Consider the following 15083-nt stretch of genomic DNA (forward strand, 5'->3'; position numbering starts at 1 on the left):
AGGACTAAAATAAAAGTCAAATAGGATCTTATATTAAGGATCAGAATTAGTATAACCCATATAATCTAAAATTAAATTTTCCCTAAAAAAAATATACAAAGTATTACACAACTCTGGTGCATATCATGGGTTGGCATATGGGGGAAGAGAGCAAGATTCAACTTATAATACTCCTCCGGTCTTTAATGTAAGACCCATTTAATTAATTTGATTAGATTAAGGAAGTTAGGTAAGTTAGTTAATTATAAGAAAAGTGACACATTTTTCCTAAAACACTATAATCATCTTTGTTAATACCCCATCTCCCTCTTCCACTTGATTATGGTTAAGATAGTATTTATAGGGGTAATTTAGAGAAAATTGATAAATATAAAAAATAGGTCTTACATTTAAAATCAAAATCAACTCAAAAATTGGATCCTATATTAAGGATCGGAGGAGTATTATATTCAAATCCAATTATTGAAAATCATTTCTCATCACACAAACTTTCCTGTAACTTTCAATCCAACTTCGAAGAAAAGTGACAGCAAACTAACCATTTAAGTCTCAAATCATTAGGGCTTTCTAGCGCGTCATCAATATATTTTATTTCCAACTATATACCTTCCACAATATTTGTACGCCTTCGTACAACAATCGAAGGCAGGATTCTGCTCTTCATTCTTAATCTATTTATGGTATTTTATATAATTTGTTTTAAAAATTATTCCAGAATGTGTATGAATATTTATACTTTTGGGTGGTCCTTAACTTATAAATAGGAATATAATGGTATATTGGTAGACATATGCATACGATAAGTCAAATTTAAAATTGCCAAATTAAAAGCTCTTCAAATACAAATTTCCCCCGTAATTTCAAAATTTTCATCCTTATTTTCTTACTATTTAAATATAAAAAGAAAAAGAAACGTTCCCATTGAATTCTACTCAGCTTTCTTGATTTAATTAAGTAGTAGTTAATTTTTTTATTTCAACTACTAGTTAATTTTTTATGTCAATTATTACATCTAGTCCTTAATATAACACTTAATTTGATTTTAATTTAATTCTAAATATAATACCTCAATCTATTTTACTTTTTTTTGGTCAAAAAAAATCTATTTTACTTTCATATTTATCTATTTTTTAAAGTAGTTTTGTAGTAATTACACATATTAAATATTTAATTAAATGGTAGTTTTAGTTAATACACATAATTAGTAAAAATATTTTTAAAAAATACCTACATAGTATAAATAAATAATTTAATTAATTTTTTAATCTATTCAAATTAGATAATTAAGTAGATTTTATGTTAAGAAAGTTAATTTACTCATTGTTACAGGGGCAAAAAAAAAAAAGTTAATTTAATCATTCCGGGCCCACCCTTGGATATGGACCCCTTTAAATACCTGTACTTCCCTTCCCTCTCATCGTCCCATACAAGTTGTAGAAACGCCTTCTCTCCTCCCTCTCTCTCAAGTCTCAGCAAACACTCACACTCGCACTGTAACAGAATGGAAATGGCGGACAATGCGGCGGCGCTGGCGGCGGCGGCGGCAAGCAAGCTGTGGAACATTGTACGTGTAGTGGTGTTCATGTTGAAAAAGGGAATAGCCAAGAGGAAAATAAAGATCAATCTCAGTTTATTGGTGAAACGGGGGAAGATCGCCGTCAGCAAGGCCGTCGCCGGCGGCATCAAACTCCACCATCATTACGCAGCATTAACCTGCCGATCTCACGACTCTTACCTCTCCTTTATCTCTCCCAGCGACTACGAGTTCAGCTGCAACAACAGCCCCGCCCTCCCCTTTCGCGCCATGGCAAACAACAAACGCAAGCACAAGCCCTACAACCACGACGACGTTTCCGCATTCAATGCCTTCCGGAAGCTTCTTGTCGATAATCTCGAGGTGGCGAATTCGCCGTCTGCGACTTTGCCTTGGTTCGGCCAGAGGCCTGCCGGGAGGCAACTCAGAATCACCGATTCGCCTTTCCCCCTGAAAGACGACGACGAGGATGGAGATGGACAAGTCGACAAGGCAGCTGAAGAATTCATCAACAGGTTCTACAAAGACCTGAATTTACAGAAAAGAATGGCTGCTTCCGATTCACCTAACAATAACATATGGGAGAGATGAAACATAGCTATGTATTCATCCAACGTACAACTTGGTTATTTTCTTTATTTCTTAGTTTAGTGTGTTGATTTTATCTTCGTTTAAATGGTCACACTGTAACTTTGGTGCTCTTCTTCTTCCCGTAATTTTCCCCCATTTTGACTGCTCTGCTTTCTTTTTCATGTTGCTGTATTGAAACTTTGAAAGTCCCGTTTTCTCTACTGAAACGTATATTTCTCTGGATTCACGTGTTTCTCTATATTTCAATAACTTCTCGGGAAGATTGAAGCATAAGTTTCTTAATTTATCTCACAAGCAGCTTCATTTTGCGCAGCACGTTGGTTTGATATCATCCTATTTCCTCTATTTCAACTCCTCTGTTTTTCCCCTTTCTTTCTTATGTGTTTGCGACTTGTTTCATACTGATCATAAAAGGGCAAAAAGTAGTGCAAAAAAAAAAAAAAAAAAACAGAAGTGAGAGGAAGAAGAAGGAAGAGGAACCGTGGCTGGTGGGATGGGAATTAAAGCAAGAGGTGTTGATGTTCTGCTGAGTACTATGCAACTTCGGTTGAGGAGGACTGTGTGAGTTGGGGCCTTGGCAATATTTTCTGTGTCCTCTTTCTTTATTCTGTTCTCCTTCTTGTCTCTTAATTGCAAAGGGTGGATAATCTAGTAGTTCTGGTTCACTCGGCACGTATTTAGAATGGTATATAAATAATTTTTTAATCATAATTTACAAAATATAAAATAAATATGTAAATAAATAATTTAACAATTTTTTTAAAATTTATTTAAATTAGTTAATTAGTTTTTATATTAATTATGGGAGGTTGTATTTTATCATTGGACAAGGGTCGTATGTTTCTCCTGGTGCATTTACTCTCACACTCCACACGTCATTGGATAGTCATGGATCATAGTTGTACCCATGAGCCTGGTTAGTTACGTGCAAAAGCTAAATTCCGCTGCATTTACTGCAAACACCAACAATACACGGTTGCATACTTGCATTTCAGTTTTGAGTTGGGGACCTGGCAGAGAAAACGAACTAGTACTTTTGGAAGCACCCGAAGGTAAAAATATTTTTTCACAGAAAAATTCCTTCATATATTTATTTCATAAATCATAAAAGTATTTTTAAATTATAGTTTTGATTATATCCAAACACTATCTTGATCTTAAATATAAAATTTTATTAACCGTTTTTGACGTGGCTCTTAACAATTAATACTACCGGTCCTATTTATAAGACCTTATTTGTAGACTACAAGCAATGTCTTATAATTAGGATCAGAGGTAGAATGTTGGCAAAGCAAAGTGTTTAATATAAGAATTCATTTGTTTTTATTTATGATATTAAATACTTTTTTTGTTCTATTTATAAGATACTTCTAATATAAATTGTATTAATTTTTTATTAAAATATAATACATTTTCAGTTTTATCCCTGTTTAAAACATCTACACCTTTCAAACAAATAACTATCTACAATACTCCCTCCGTTTCTTATTATAAGAGACAAATAACCGAAGTGCGTTGATCAAAAAAATAGTTAAAATTAGTTAAGAACAATTAATGTGTAAAAAGTATAATTTTTTTCCAAAAATGCCCTCATTAATAAGGAGAGAGAGCATGAAAGAGAACAATTAAATTATTAAAAGAAAGAGAAGTGGAAAGGAGAGAGAGTGTGAGTTGGAGATAATAAATATGGGTAAAATAGGAAATCAACACAAAAAAGTATAGACAACTTTTAAGTGTCTCTTATATATAGGAACATGCCATAAGCATCAAATGTCTCTTATAATAAGGAACGGAGGGAGTATAATAAATGAAGGATAAAATGACACATTTATACTAAAAATTTAATGGAGTGACTTATAAATAAGATCAAGAAAAACCTTCTCTTTCTATCTTATAAATAGGAATAGAGGAGTATTGTTTTAAAGATAGATCCTTATTTAATGCACTACCTCCGATTCTTAGTATAAAAATTAGTTTAACTTTTAATTTGGTCATAAATATAACACTTCAGTCCATTTTTTTTGTCATATATATTCATTTTTTCAAAGTAATTCTTGTAGTAATTATATATGTTAAAATTTTTATCAAGTGATAGTTTTAACTAATACATATGATTAATAAAGATATTTTAAAAAAGATAATATTTATTTATTATAAATAACTAACTTAAAAAACTTATTTAATATACGTAAATTAGTCAATTGATTTGTATATTAAGGACTGGAGGTAGTATTCCTGTAGTCCTAAATAGAAGATCATTTTAATAGTATAAATTACATTATAAAAGAGGTTTTATGTTTAGGATAGGAAGAGTATTATTTTTTTTTCAAATTTAAATAAATGAAAGTTAATGTCCAATAAATGAAAGATGTATTTCAAGAAAATTATCAAAAATTGTTTCTCGTTAATTATGAAAAAACTGATATAACTTTTTCTTAATTTTTATAAATTAGGTAAATAGGTTCTGGAGTAATAAGAGTAGCTGGGACAGTCTTAAATACGCTGGTACACTAGTGACATGCAATGAGCGCACAGTCCCTCTCAATCACTCACTGAAATTAATCCATCTGTCTTCTTCGTAATAAAGTTCTTTTTTTTTTTGTTTTTTTTTTTGGGGGAAATCTAAGTTTCTAATTACTTCTCTACGGTCAAGGTTAAAAAGAAAATTAGTTTTCTGGGGGCAGGAAAAAGGGAAGAGAAAACCCAATGCATGTATTTGAAGTGGTTTTCTTTTAGATAGAAAAAGGAAAAGTTAATTTATTAGTTTTATAATTTTCATTTTGTTATAACTTAATTTTTAAATTTTAATTTGATGCAACTCAATCATCATAATTTTAACTCAGTTTTTGAATTTTAATTTGATATGACTTAGTTCTTAGTTCTTGTAGTTAATTTTTTTAAAAATTATTCCCTATGTTTTTCAAAAAAAGATCATATATTTTATGGAGTTTATATAATGAAATTTTAAATGGTTAAAACTAAAAAGATGGAGTTGTAATGAGTCACAATTTAAGAATTAAGTTATAATCAAGTCATGATTATAAGAATTGACCGGCCCCGAATTAAAATTTGGAGAATGTGTTACAACCGAGTCAAAATAGGAACCAAATGACTAATCTTGCTTAAAAGAATAACATGCATGAATTATTTGGAAAAATATAAAAAATAAATATGTATAGAATGCAATTCAGCATTTTGTTTTGATGGAAAATACCATATTCTTTTCCTCAAAAATGGTATAAATATGTTTCATTTGTAACACTATGTTGTGTATTTAAATTTATATATTGACATCTAATTCTTTTTTGGTTATGTGCATATCACATCAATAATATAACATGCTCCCTCCCTTTTTTTTTTTGAGTGGTCTCCCCCGGTATCCTAGGCCAATGCCATCTTTCAGGCTTTTCAACGGGCCCAGACTAATCCGGAGCGGCACCTATGAAGGATCCCCTAACGGATGGCTTGCCTACCACTTCACGCTACTGCGTTTCCAAGCGGGATCGAACCCCTGACTTTGGTTAAGCTAGAACGACCCCACAGCCAGTCGATCTAAACGTTTGGTGGTTACATGCTCCCTCCCTTTCTTTCTATAGTACTCCCTCTATTTCCTATTATAGAAGGCTTTCTATAAATTGTTTTTGGCCTTTTGAAAAGAGATATTTGATAGTTTTAAAGAATATTAAATATTTTTATATGACTTATATTTGAAATAAGAGGAAGTTCTAAGTTTTTTTTAGCTCTTATCCCTATTTATAGAACCCCTTTCATAATTGCAAGAAGTATTATAATTTTTTCTAAATATATTCCTAATAATAATTTTTTTAACTCCTAAAAGTTTTTTTTTGCCATAATTTATATATTCGGAGATTCAAACTCACGATCTCACACTTATACAAGTCTTACAGGAAGCATTTAGTGTCATTTGGGTTATAAGACGTAGCAAGCCTTAAGAATTATTTAACCAATAGCACATTTAATTAGGGGCAGATTTAATTATGAGTAGAATATTTGAAGGAAAAAATTCAACACGACCAACTTTCTTTCGGTCTATAAAAATATCTTTTATTCGTTACAATATCTTTCCCGCATGAAGAAAGAACCGCCGGAATCATTTTGTCTTCATAAACGCATGAAGGTAAAATCAGAAATGCAATTGAAAGTTTGAATGCATCAAAACTAAGTATGGATGTGGCCATGGTTTGCTTTCCCTTGCCATAGAAGGGGTTCAATCCACAGCTAGAAATCATCAACTTAGAAGGTATTTGGCAGTTCTCAAAAGTACTTCTTAGAAATATTTTTTTCACAAAACGAGATAAATTCCTTCACATATTTATTTCGTAAACTGTAAAAACACTTCTGAAACTATGATTTGGTTTTCATCCAAACATCCCATTAATTACTTGTTTGGAAAGTAAGTGTTTTTACATTTCACAAAACAAAACATATCTCGTATATTTATCTCATATGGTATAAAATCATTTAAAATAAGTTGATCCAAAACTTGTTATAATGAGAATTTGAAATTTGAAATGGGAATCACCACTAAGAAGTTGGTTACGAGTTTCATTTGTTTTGGTCAATATCTATCTAACATGTCTTTTGTTAACCATGTCATTGCTTCTAGGGTAGATGATATCTCAATTGGTTTAATAATCATTCATCTTTTCAAGTGTCTTGATAAATATTCAGCTGCTCATCACCTGAATAGTGAAAATTGTGAGAATTAAAATTAACGAATGATGTAAAATATAGAGAATGTATGCCTTTTCAAACAAGATCATTATATATATATATATATATATATATATAAAAGAAATAAACTTGCCATTATTATAATCAAACAATGATTACCGGCAGGATTTCTTTTTTTCTAGGCAAGTATATTCTTCTTCTATTAGAGGTCCTGTTCGATGATCAGATACTAAATACTACCTTCGCTCCTATTTATAAAAGTTAGTTGACTAATTTTAAGAGATTAAGAAAAAAAGTTAAGTTAGTTATTTGTAATAAATATGTATTGTCTTTCCTAAAATATCCCTACTAATCAAATGTATTGGCTAGAACTAGTGTTGTTAGAAGGACTATCTTAGAAAAAATACATAACTATGAGAGACAAAGTGGATTGGAGTCTTATATTTAGAATCAAAATAAAAGTCAAACAAACTCTTAAACTACATCCGATCCTAATTATAAGAGCCAATTGACTAATTTGAGGAGATTAAAGAAGTAAGTTGAGTTAGTTATTTGTCCTAAATAGGTGTTGTCTTTCCTAAAATATCCTTACTAATCAAGTGTATTGACTAGAATTATCATTGTTAGAAGGACTACTTTGAAAAAAATATATAAATATGAGAGACAAAGTGGATTGGAGTATTATATTTATGACTAAAATAAAAATCAAACAGGGTCTTATATTAAGGACTGGAAGTAGTATAAATATTTTTTCAAATAAGAATCTGATTTAAAGGACTAAGGGGATGTTTGGGAAGCATCAAAAGTGCTTCTGAATAGCATTTTTTCTCAAATCAAAATAAACTCCTCCACATATTTACTTCATATACCGTAAAAATACTTTTAAAATGGTGATTTTGATTCTATCCAAGACTTCGGTGGCTTATTGGTAGAGGCGTAGAGCTATGTACTCAAAGTAAGGATTGACACGTTATTGAGCTACGCACTTAAAGTGAGGATTGACAGTTTGACACGTTAGCCAGCTAACTTATCAAAACCTAGCGGGCTTGTTGAAAATTTTACAATCCATTTAAAGGCTCATTATATATCAGCCCAACTCGCCGAAGGCTGCTTTTTTTCCTTAATATTTCTAATTGTAATTTTTGTTAATACCTCCAGTCTTAATTACAAAAACTAATTAATTAATTTAAAAAGATTAAAAAAAATAAATTGAGTTAGTTATTTATCCTAAATAAGTGTCATTTTTTTAAAATATTTTTACTAATCGAGTATATTGACTAGAATTACTATTGTTATATGGACTACTTTAGGAAAAAAAATAAATATAAGAGATAAAATATATTGATATTTTATATTTATAATCAAAATACAAATAAAATAAAGTTATATATTAAGGACAGAAAGAAGTATTTTTTTATTATTTAATTTCAATGAGTACATGCGGATAAATTTTCAAAAGCTAAATGTAGGTACTTGCTATTAATAACAACATCAACAGTCTATAATAACAAATCTTATAATAAAAATAATAACTTTCGGGAGTTGTTTTTTAATTGTTTTTTTTGCTTGAAATCTCATTGTGATTTTCTCTTATAACTTTTCTTATTTTTTTATTATTTAATTTCAATGAGTACATGCGGATAAATTTTCAAAAAGCTAAAGGTAGGAATTTGTTATTAATAACAACATCAACAGTCTATGATAACAAATCTTATAGTAAAAATAATAATTCTCCAGAGTTGTTTTTTAATTGTTTTTTTTTGTTTGAAACCTCATCATGATCCTCTCTTATAACTTTTCTTTTCTTTTTTATTATTTAATTTCAATGATTACATGCGGATAAATTTTCAAAAGCCAAAGGTAGGCACTTGCTATTGCGCCCCGCCACAGGCTCCGTTTTTCTTTTGACCTGAAGCCCCTGGCTCCTTGCTCACGAAGGAAACGAAAGGTGCACTGATATATCCCCTTTTTTTAATTATAAATTAAAAGAAATTATCTTTTAATTTATAATTAAAAATTATAAAGGGGGGGAGAGAGAAGCCAGATACTATACATTAACAATAAAAAACAAGTGTTACAATAAGGACCCGTTTGGTACTAGAGAAATGAAGAGAAAAAAAGGAAAGAAAAAATTTTAATAAACTTATTTTATAAAAATTAAAGAAATGGGGTTATAAAATTTTGATAAAATAAAAATATAAGATAAAAAGAAGAAGAAAAATTAATTAAAAAATTTAACCCCAATTTTCTAATTTTTTTAAAATGAGCTTGTTAAAATTTTTTCTCCCTTTTCTCCCTTTCTATTTTCCTTGTACCAAGCAGACCCTAAAAGTACTGATATACTGATTTGTGCCTAAACAATCACTACGCGAGGTATGTAAAGATAATCTTGTTTTGACTCACTTAAAATAAAAAAATAATCATTAATTACTTTACAAATAACTTATTTTTAGGAACAAACTTTATTTTATTTTAACAAGTGACTTGTATATAAGAATATAGTAGTACTCCTCTGGTTTTACTTATAGGGGAGAAAGAGAAATAGAGAAATTTTTGACATGAATATACAGTTTTACTCTTAATTTATTTTTACGTTGATTTTATTTTTATGAGATATAATCTAATATTAGATAGTGATAAAATTCAAAAGTTATTGAATTTAAATGAGAATTAATAAAATTTAAAATTTTTCTTAATTTATTTAAAATATATTAAAAATAATTTATAAATAAGATTAGGACAGTATGAGTATGATTTTAACGAGGTCTTTTACTTCTATTAGCAGGTCTTACAATTTTCTTAACCATAGACATTAGTCCTGCGTTTGTTATAGAAAAATGACGCTAGTAAATACATAATAACTTATGTATGACTCTTATTTTCAATTTTTCGGTGAAAAAGCATGACTCTTATTTGGCATACACTCGGCGTTGTACTACCTCTTATTATTAATATAAGACTTTATTTGATTTTTATTTTGATCATAAATACAAGACCCTGATCCATTTTGTCTCTAATATTTATACATTTTTTTCCAAGATAATTTTTCTAACAATAGTAATTCTAGCCAATACACTTGATTAGCAAGGATATTTTAGGAAAGACAACACCTATTTATGACAAATAACTAACTTAACTTTTTTTCTTAATCTTTTCAAATTAGTTAATTATCTCTTATAATTAGAATTGAAGGTAGTATTAATTTTGTTACAGAGATTTAGGGGGGTTGTTTTTGAATCTTAAAAAAAATACTTTGAAAAAGCACTTTTTTTATAAAATAAAACAAATATTTACTCCGCATACTGTAAAAATACTTTTAAAATTATAGTTTTATTTATATCTAAACACTCTTTTAAATAAAATCAAAATCAACCATACTGCAAATTATACACAGATGCAAGGAGACAATTATGAGCATATTAACTTCTTATTACGATGATAATATATAAATTTTATTATTTCATTTTTTTAAAAGAAAAACCTCATTTACGGTAGTCATAATTAAGTTAACAGATTGTATGAGAAAATAAGCACTAACGTTTATAACTAAGGAAATTAAAAATACCCAGTAAAAAGAAAAAGGGGAAATGACAAATAAAGACTCTTGAATTAGCAAAATCACAAGGAGGTCACCTGAATAAGCTAAATTACTAAGAAGGACCCGGTCTCAAATTGTAAATATGAAATCAGGCTAAAAAGAAAAAAATACCCTTCTTCTCTTTCTCCCATCACCCCATCTCTTTCTCTTTCCCTCTTCTCTTTCTCTTGGTCTCCGTCCTTCTCTCCCTCTTCATCTCCCTCTCTCTCTTCTTCCTTTTGCTTCTCTCCCTCTCAAAAATATTCATCTCCCGCCTATGCATTTATCAATATGATTAAGGTTGTAGCCATTTCCATCAATCTCTATTACAAAAAAGATGGTGACCCATCGTTAATGCTAGTGGCAGAGGTAATTAGATTGAAGTTGATAACAATAGTGTTTTAGAGATGGTATACAGAATCAATGTTGGAGAGGATAAGACTCAAGCTACCCAAGACACTACATGTATATATACTTCATGATTGGCACGGCATCATCTTGGTGGGTTGCGGTGTGGTCACTGGGTTATACGGTGGAAGAGAGTGAAACATGAAGTTAATGATGGAAAATGTTAGTTGGAGGATGTTGTAGTTAGTTTGAGATACACTTGTCACCGAATCTTGCAGAAACTGGTTGCTGTCAAAACACCTTTGGTTTTTCGTTATTTGACTTACTATTGTTGTAATTTTACCTAGTAGTGTTGTAACTACAGATTGGTTAGTTTGATCACAGCAACATGATATGACAATCTGAAAATGTTAGTATTTTGTTTATGGGTAGAGTAATGTTAACATTTAGTATTTATAATTGTTAATGGTATCAATGTAGATCCATTTAATATTCTGAATTCATGACAAATCTCCTCACAGACTTATAATTTCACTTATCACAGTTGTTATTTGGCTTTCTACTCTTGTCAATTGATTTTCATAACTTGTCATTCGCCTTACTCAACTTGTTATAAATTACTTATCAGAACTTGTGATCTGCTAAAGAAATCTGAAAATTCTGTCATTTAAAAAGAGAAAATTAAATTTTTATGAATTGTTTATCAGAAGTTGTCATTCGCCTTACTAAACTTGTCATTCGTCTTAGTCAATTTGCTATTGAAAGGATTAAAAAAGTTAGTTGAGTTAGTTATTTATTCTAAATAGATGTCATCTTTCTTAAAATATCTTTGCTAATAAAATATATTGGCTAGAATTACTATTGTTAGAAGGACTACTTTAGAAAAAAATATATAAATATGAGAGACAAAGTGGATTGCTATTTTATACTATTTCTGATCCTTAATATAAGACCCTGTTTGACTTTTATTTTGGTCCTAAATATAAGGTTCCAATTTACTTTGTCTCTCATATTTATACATTTTTTATAAAAGTAATTCTTCTAACAATGATAGTTCTAGTCAATATATTTGATTAGCAATGATATTTTAGAAAATACAATACCTATTTAGGATAAATAACTAATTCAACTTACTCCCTTAATCTCTTTAAATTAATTGACTGGTTCTTATAATTAGGACTGAAAATAGTATTTAGAATTAAAATAAAAATAAAATAAAATCATATATCATCAGACAAGAGGAAGTATTTTTTTATTATTTAATTTCAATGAGTACATGCGGATAAAAAGCTAAAGGTACGTACTTGCTGTTGCCCCGCCACAGGCTCCGTTTTTCTTTTGACCTGAAGCCCCTGGCTCCTTGCCCACGAAGGAAACGAAAGGTGTACTCATATACTTCTTTTTCTTTTTTTTTTTTAAATTAAAAGATAATTTTAATAAAAGCCAGCCTATCGCACAAAAGATTATATAAAAGATTAAGGAGATGTTTGGGTAATCTTAAAAGTCCTTTTCAAAATACTTTTTCATAAATCTAAATAAATTCCTTTATATATTTATTTTGTATATCAGAAAAATATTTTTAAAATTATGATTTTATTTCTATGCAAACATTCTTTAAATTGAGCAAATCAGAGTAAAAGAGGAAAACAAACAAAGCAAAACAAAACGGTCAGCACTCCAAAGACCAGCGAAAGCTACACGAACTGATATGCCTTTTTTCCCCCTTGAGAGAAGCCAGATACTATACATTAACAATAAAAAACAAGTGTTACGATAAGGATCCGTTTGGTATGACGGAAATGAAGAGAAAAGAAGGAAAGAAAAATTTTTAATAAACTTATTTGATAAAAATTAAAGAAGTGGGGTTGTAAAATTTTGATAAAATAAAAAAATAAGATAAAAAGAAGAAGAAAAATTAATTAAAAAATTTAACCCCATTTTTCTATTTTTTTAAAAATGAGCTCGTTAAAATTTTCCTCCCCTTTCTTCCCTTCTATTTCCCTTATACCAAACAGACCCTAAAAATACTAGCATTGATATACTGATTAGTGCCTAAACATTCACTACCTAAGGTATGTAAAGATAATTTTGTTTTGACTCACTTAAAATAAAAAAAGAATCATTAATTACTCTACAAATAACTTTTTTTAGGAACAAATTTTTTTTTTAACAAGTGATTTGTATATAAGAATATAGTAGTACTGATATCCTTTTTTTTAATTAAAAGATAATTTTAATAAAAGCCAGCCTATCACACAAAAGATTACATAAAAGATTAAGGAGATGTTTGGATAATCTTAAAAGTCTTTTTCAAAGTACTTTTTCATAAATCTAAATAAACTCTTTCATATATTTATTTTGTATATCACAAAAATATTTTTAAAATTATGATTTTATTTTTATGCAAACATTCTTTAAATTGAGCAAATCAGAGTAAAAGAGGAAAACAAACAAAGCAAAACAAAACGGCCAGCACTCCAAAGATCAGCGAAAGCTACCCGCAATGATTTTATAAAAATTAAAGAAGTGGGGTTATAAAATTTTGATAAAATAAAAATATGAGATAAAAACAAGAAGAAAAATTAATTAAAGAATTTAACCCCATTTTTCTAATTTTTTTAGAATGAGCTTGTTAAAATTTTTTCTCCCATTTCTTCCCTTCTATTTCCCTTGTACCAAATAGACCCTAAAAGTACTGATATACTGATTAGTGCCTAAACAATCACTACCTAAGGTATGTAAAGATAATTTTGTTTTGACTCACTTAAAATAAAAAAGAATCATTAATTACTTTACAAATAATTTATTTTTAGGAACAAATTTTATTTTATTTTTCCAAGTGACTTGTATATAAGATAGAGTAGTACTCCTCTGGTGGGAGAAAGAGAAATAGAGAAATTTTTTACATGAATATGTAATTTTACTCTTAATTTATTATTATATTGATTTTATTTTCATGAGACATAATCTAATATTAGACAGTGATAAAATTCAAAAGTTATTGAATTTAAACTAGAATTAATAAAATTTAAAATTTTTCTTAATTTATTTAAAATATATTAAAAATAACTTATAAATAAGAGTATGAGTATGATTTTAACGAGGTCTTTTACTTTTATTGGCAGGTCTTACAATTTTCTTAACTATAGACATTAGTCCTGCGTTTGTTATAGAAAAATGACGTTAGCAAATACATAGTAACTTATGTATGACTCTTATTTTCAATTTTTCGGTGAGAAAGCGTGACTCTTATTTTACATACACTCGTACCCTTGTACTACTTTTGATTAATATAAGATTTTATAATTTTATTTTAATTCTCTAAATATAAAATTCTAATTCATTTTGTCTATAATATTTATACATTTTTTTTAAGATAATCTTTCTAATAATAATAATTCTAGCCAATATACTTGATTAGTAAGGATATTTTAGGAAAGACAATACATATTTATGACAAATAACTAACTTAACTTCTTTCCTTAATCTCTTCAAATTAGCTAATTAGCTCTTATAATTAAGACTGGAGGTAATATTAATTTTGTTACATAGATTTAGGGGGTTGTTTTGAATGTAAAAAAAAAAACTTTGAAAAAGCACTTTTTTTATAAAATGAAATAAATTTCTTCATATATTTACAGTAAGGATATTTTAGGAAAGACAATACATATTTATGACAAATAACTAACTTAACTTCTTTCCTTAATCTCTTCAAATTAGCTAATTAGCTCTTATAATTAAGACTGGAGGTAATATTAATTTTGTTACATAGATTTAGGGGGTTGTTTTGAATCTAAAAAAAAAAACTTTGAAAAAGCACTTTTTTTATAAAATGAAATAAATTTCTTCATATATTTACTTCGTATATTGTAAAAATATTTTTAAAATTATAATTTTGTTTCTATCCAAACACTCTTTTAAATAAAATCAAAATCAACCATACTGCAAATTATACAAAGATGCAAGGAGACAATTATGAGCATATTAACTTCTTATTGCGATGACGATATATAAATTTAATTTTATTATTTCATTTTTTAAAAAGAAAAACCTCATTTACGGAAGTCATAATTAACAGATTGTATGTGAAAATAAGCACTAACGTTTATAACTAAGGAAATTAAAAATACCCAGTAAAAAGAAAAACATTATAAAAATCTAAGCTAATTCTTTTTTGTTTTTGGTGAAAAAATCTAAGCTAATTCTAAATGACATAAAATTATAAGCACGTACGGCTAGATAAATTTTTCAAAAGCTAAACGTAGGTGTGCTTGCTAGTTGCTACTACCTCCGGTCTTAATATAAGACCCAATTGATTAATTTGGAGAGATTAACGAA

At 28.5% G+C, this 15083-nt stretch overlaps 1 protein-coding gene across 1 annotated transcript; it reads left to right on the forward strand.

The window, feature by feature from the left end:
* The first annotated feature begins 1507 nt into the window (after nt 1–1507).
* On the forward strand, nt 1508–2125 carry LOC114737319 (uncharacterized). The gene has a single exon (XM_028925234.1). The coding sequence runs from the start codon at nt 1508–1510 to the stop codon at nt 2123–2125; it is 618 nt and encodes a 205-aa protein (XP_028781067.1).
* Nucleotides 2126–15083: the final 12958 nt, after the last annotated feature.

This window comes from Neltuma alba, unplaced genomic scaffold (genome assembly GCF_004799145.2).
Source record: "Neltuma alba isolate B1F8T4 unplaced genomic scaffold, ASM479914v2 tig00013430_pilon, whole genome shotgun sequence".
Lineage (NCBI taxonomy): Eukaryota > Viridiplantae > Streptophyta > Magnoliopsida > Fabales > Fabaceae > Neltuma > Neltuma alba.

Bases quoted from the DNA above. Each gene is read 5' to 3' on its own strand.
- LOC114737319 (XM_028925234.1), top strand. From the start codon at position 1,508: ATGGCGGACAATGCGGCGGCGCTGGCGGCGGCGGCGGCAAGCAAGCTG.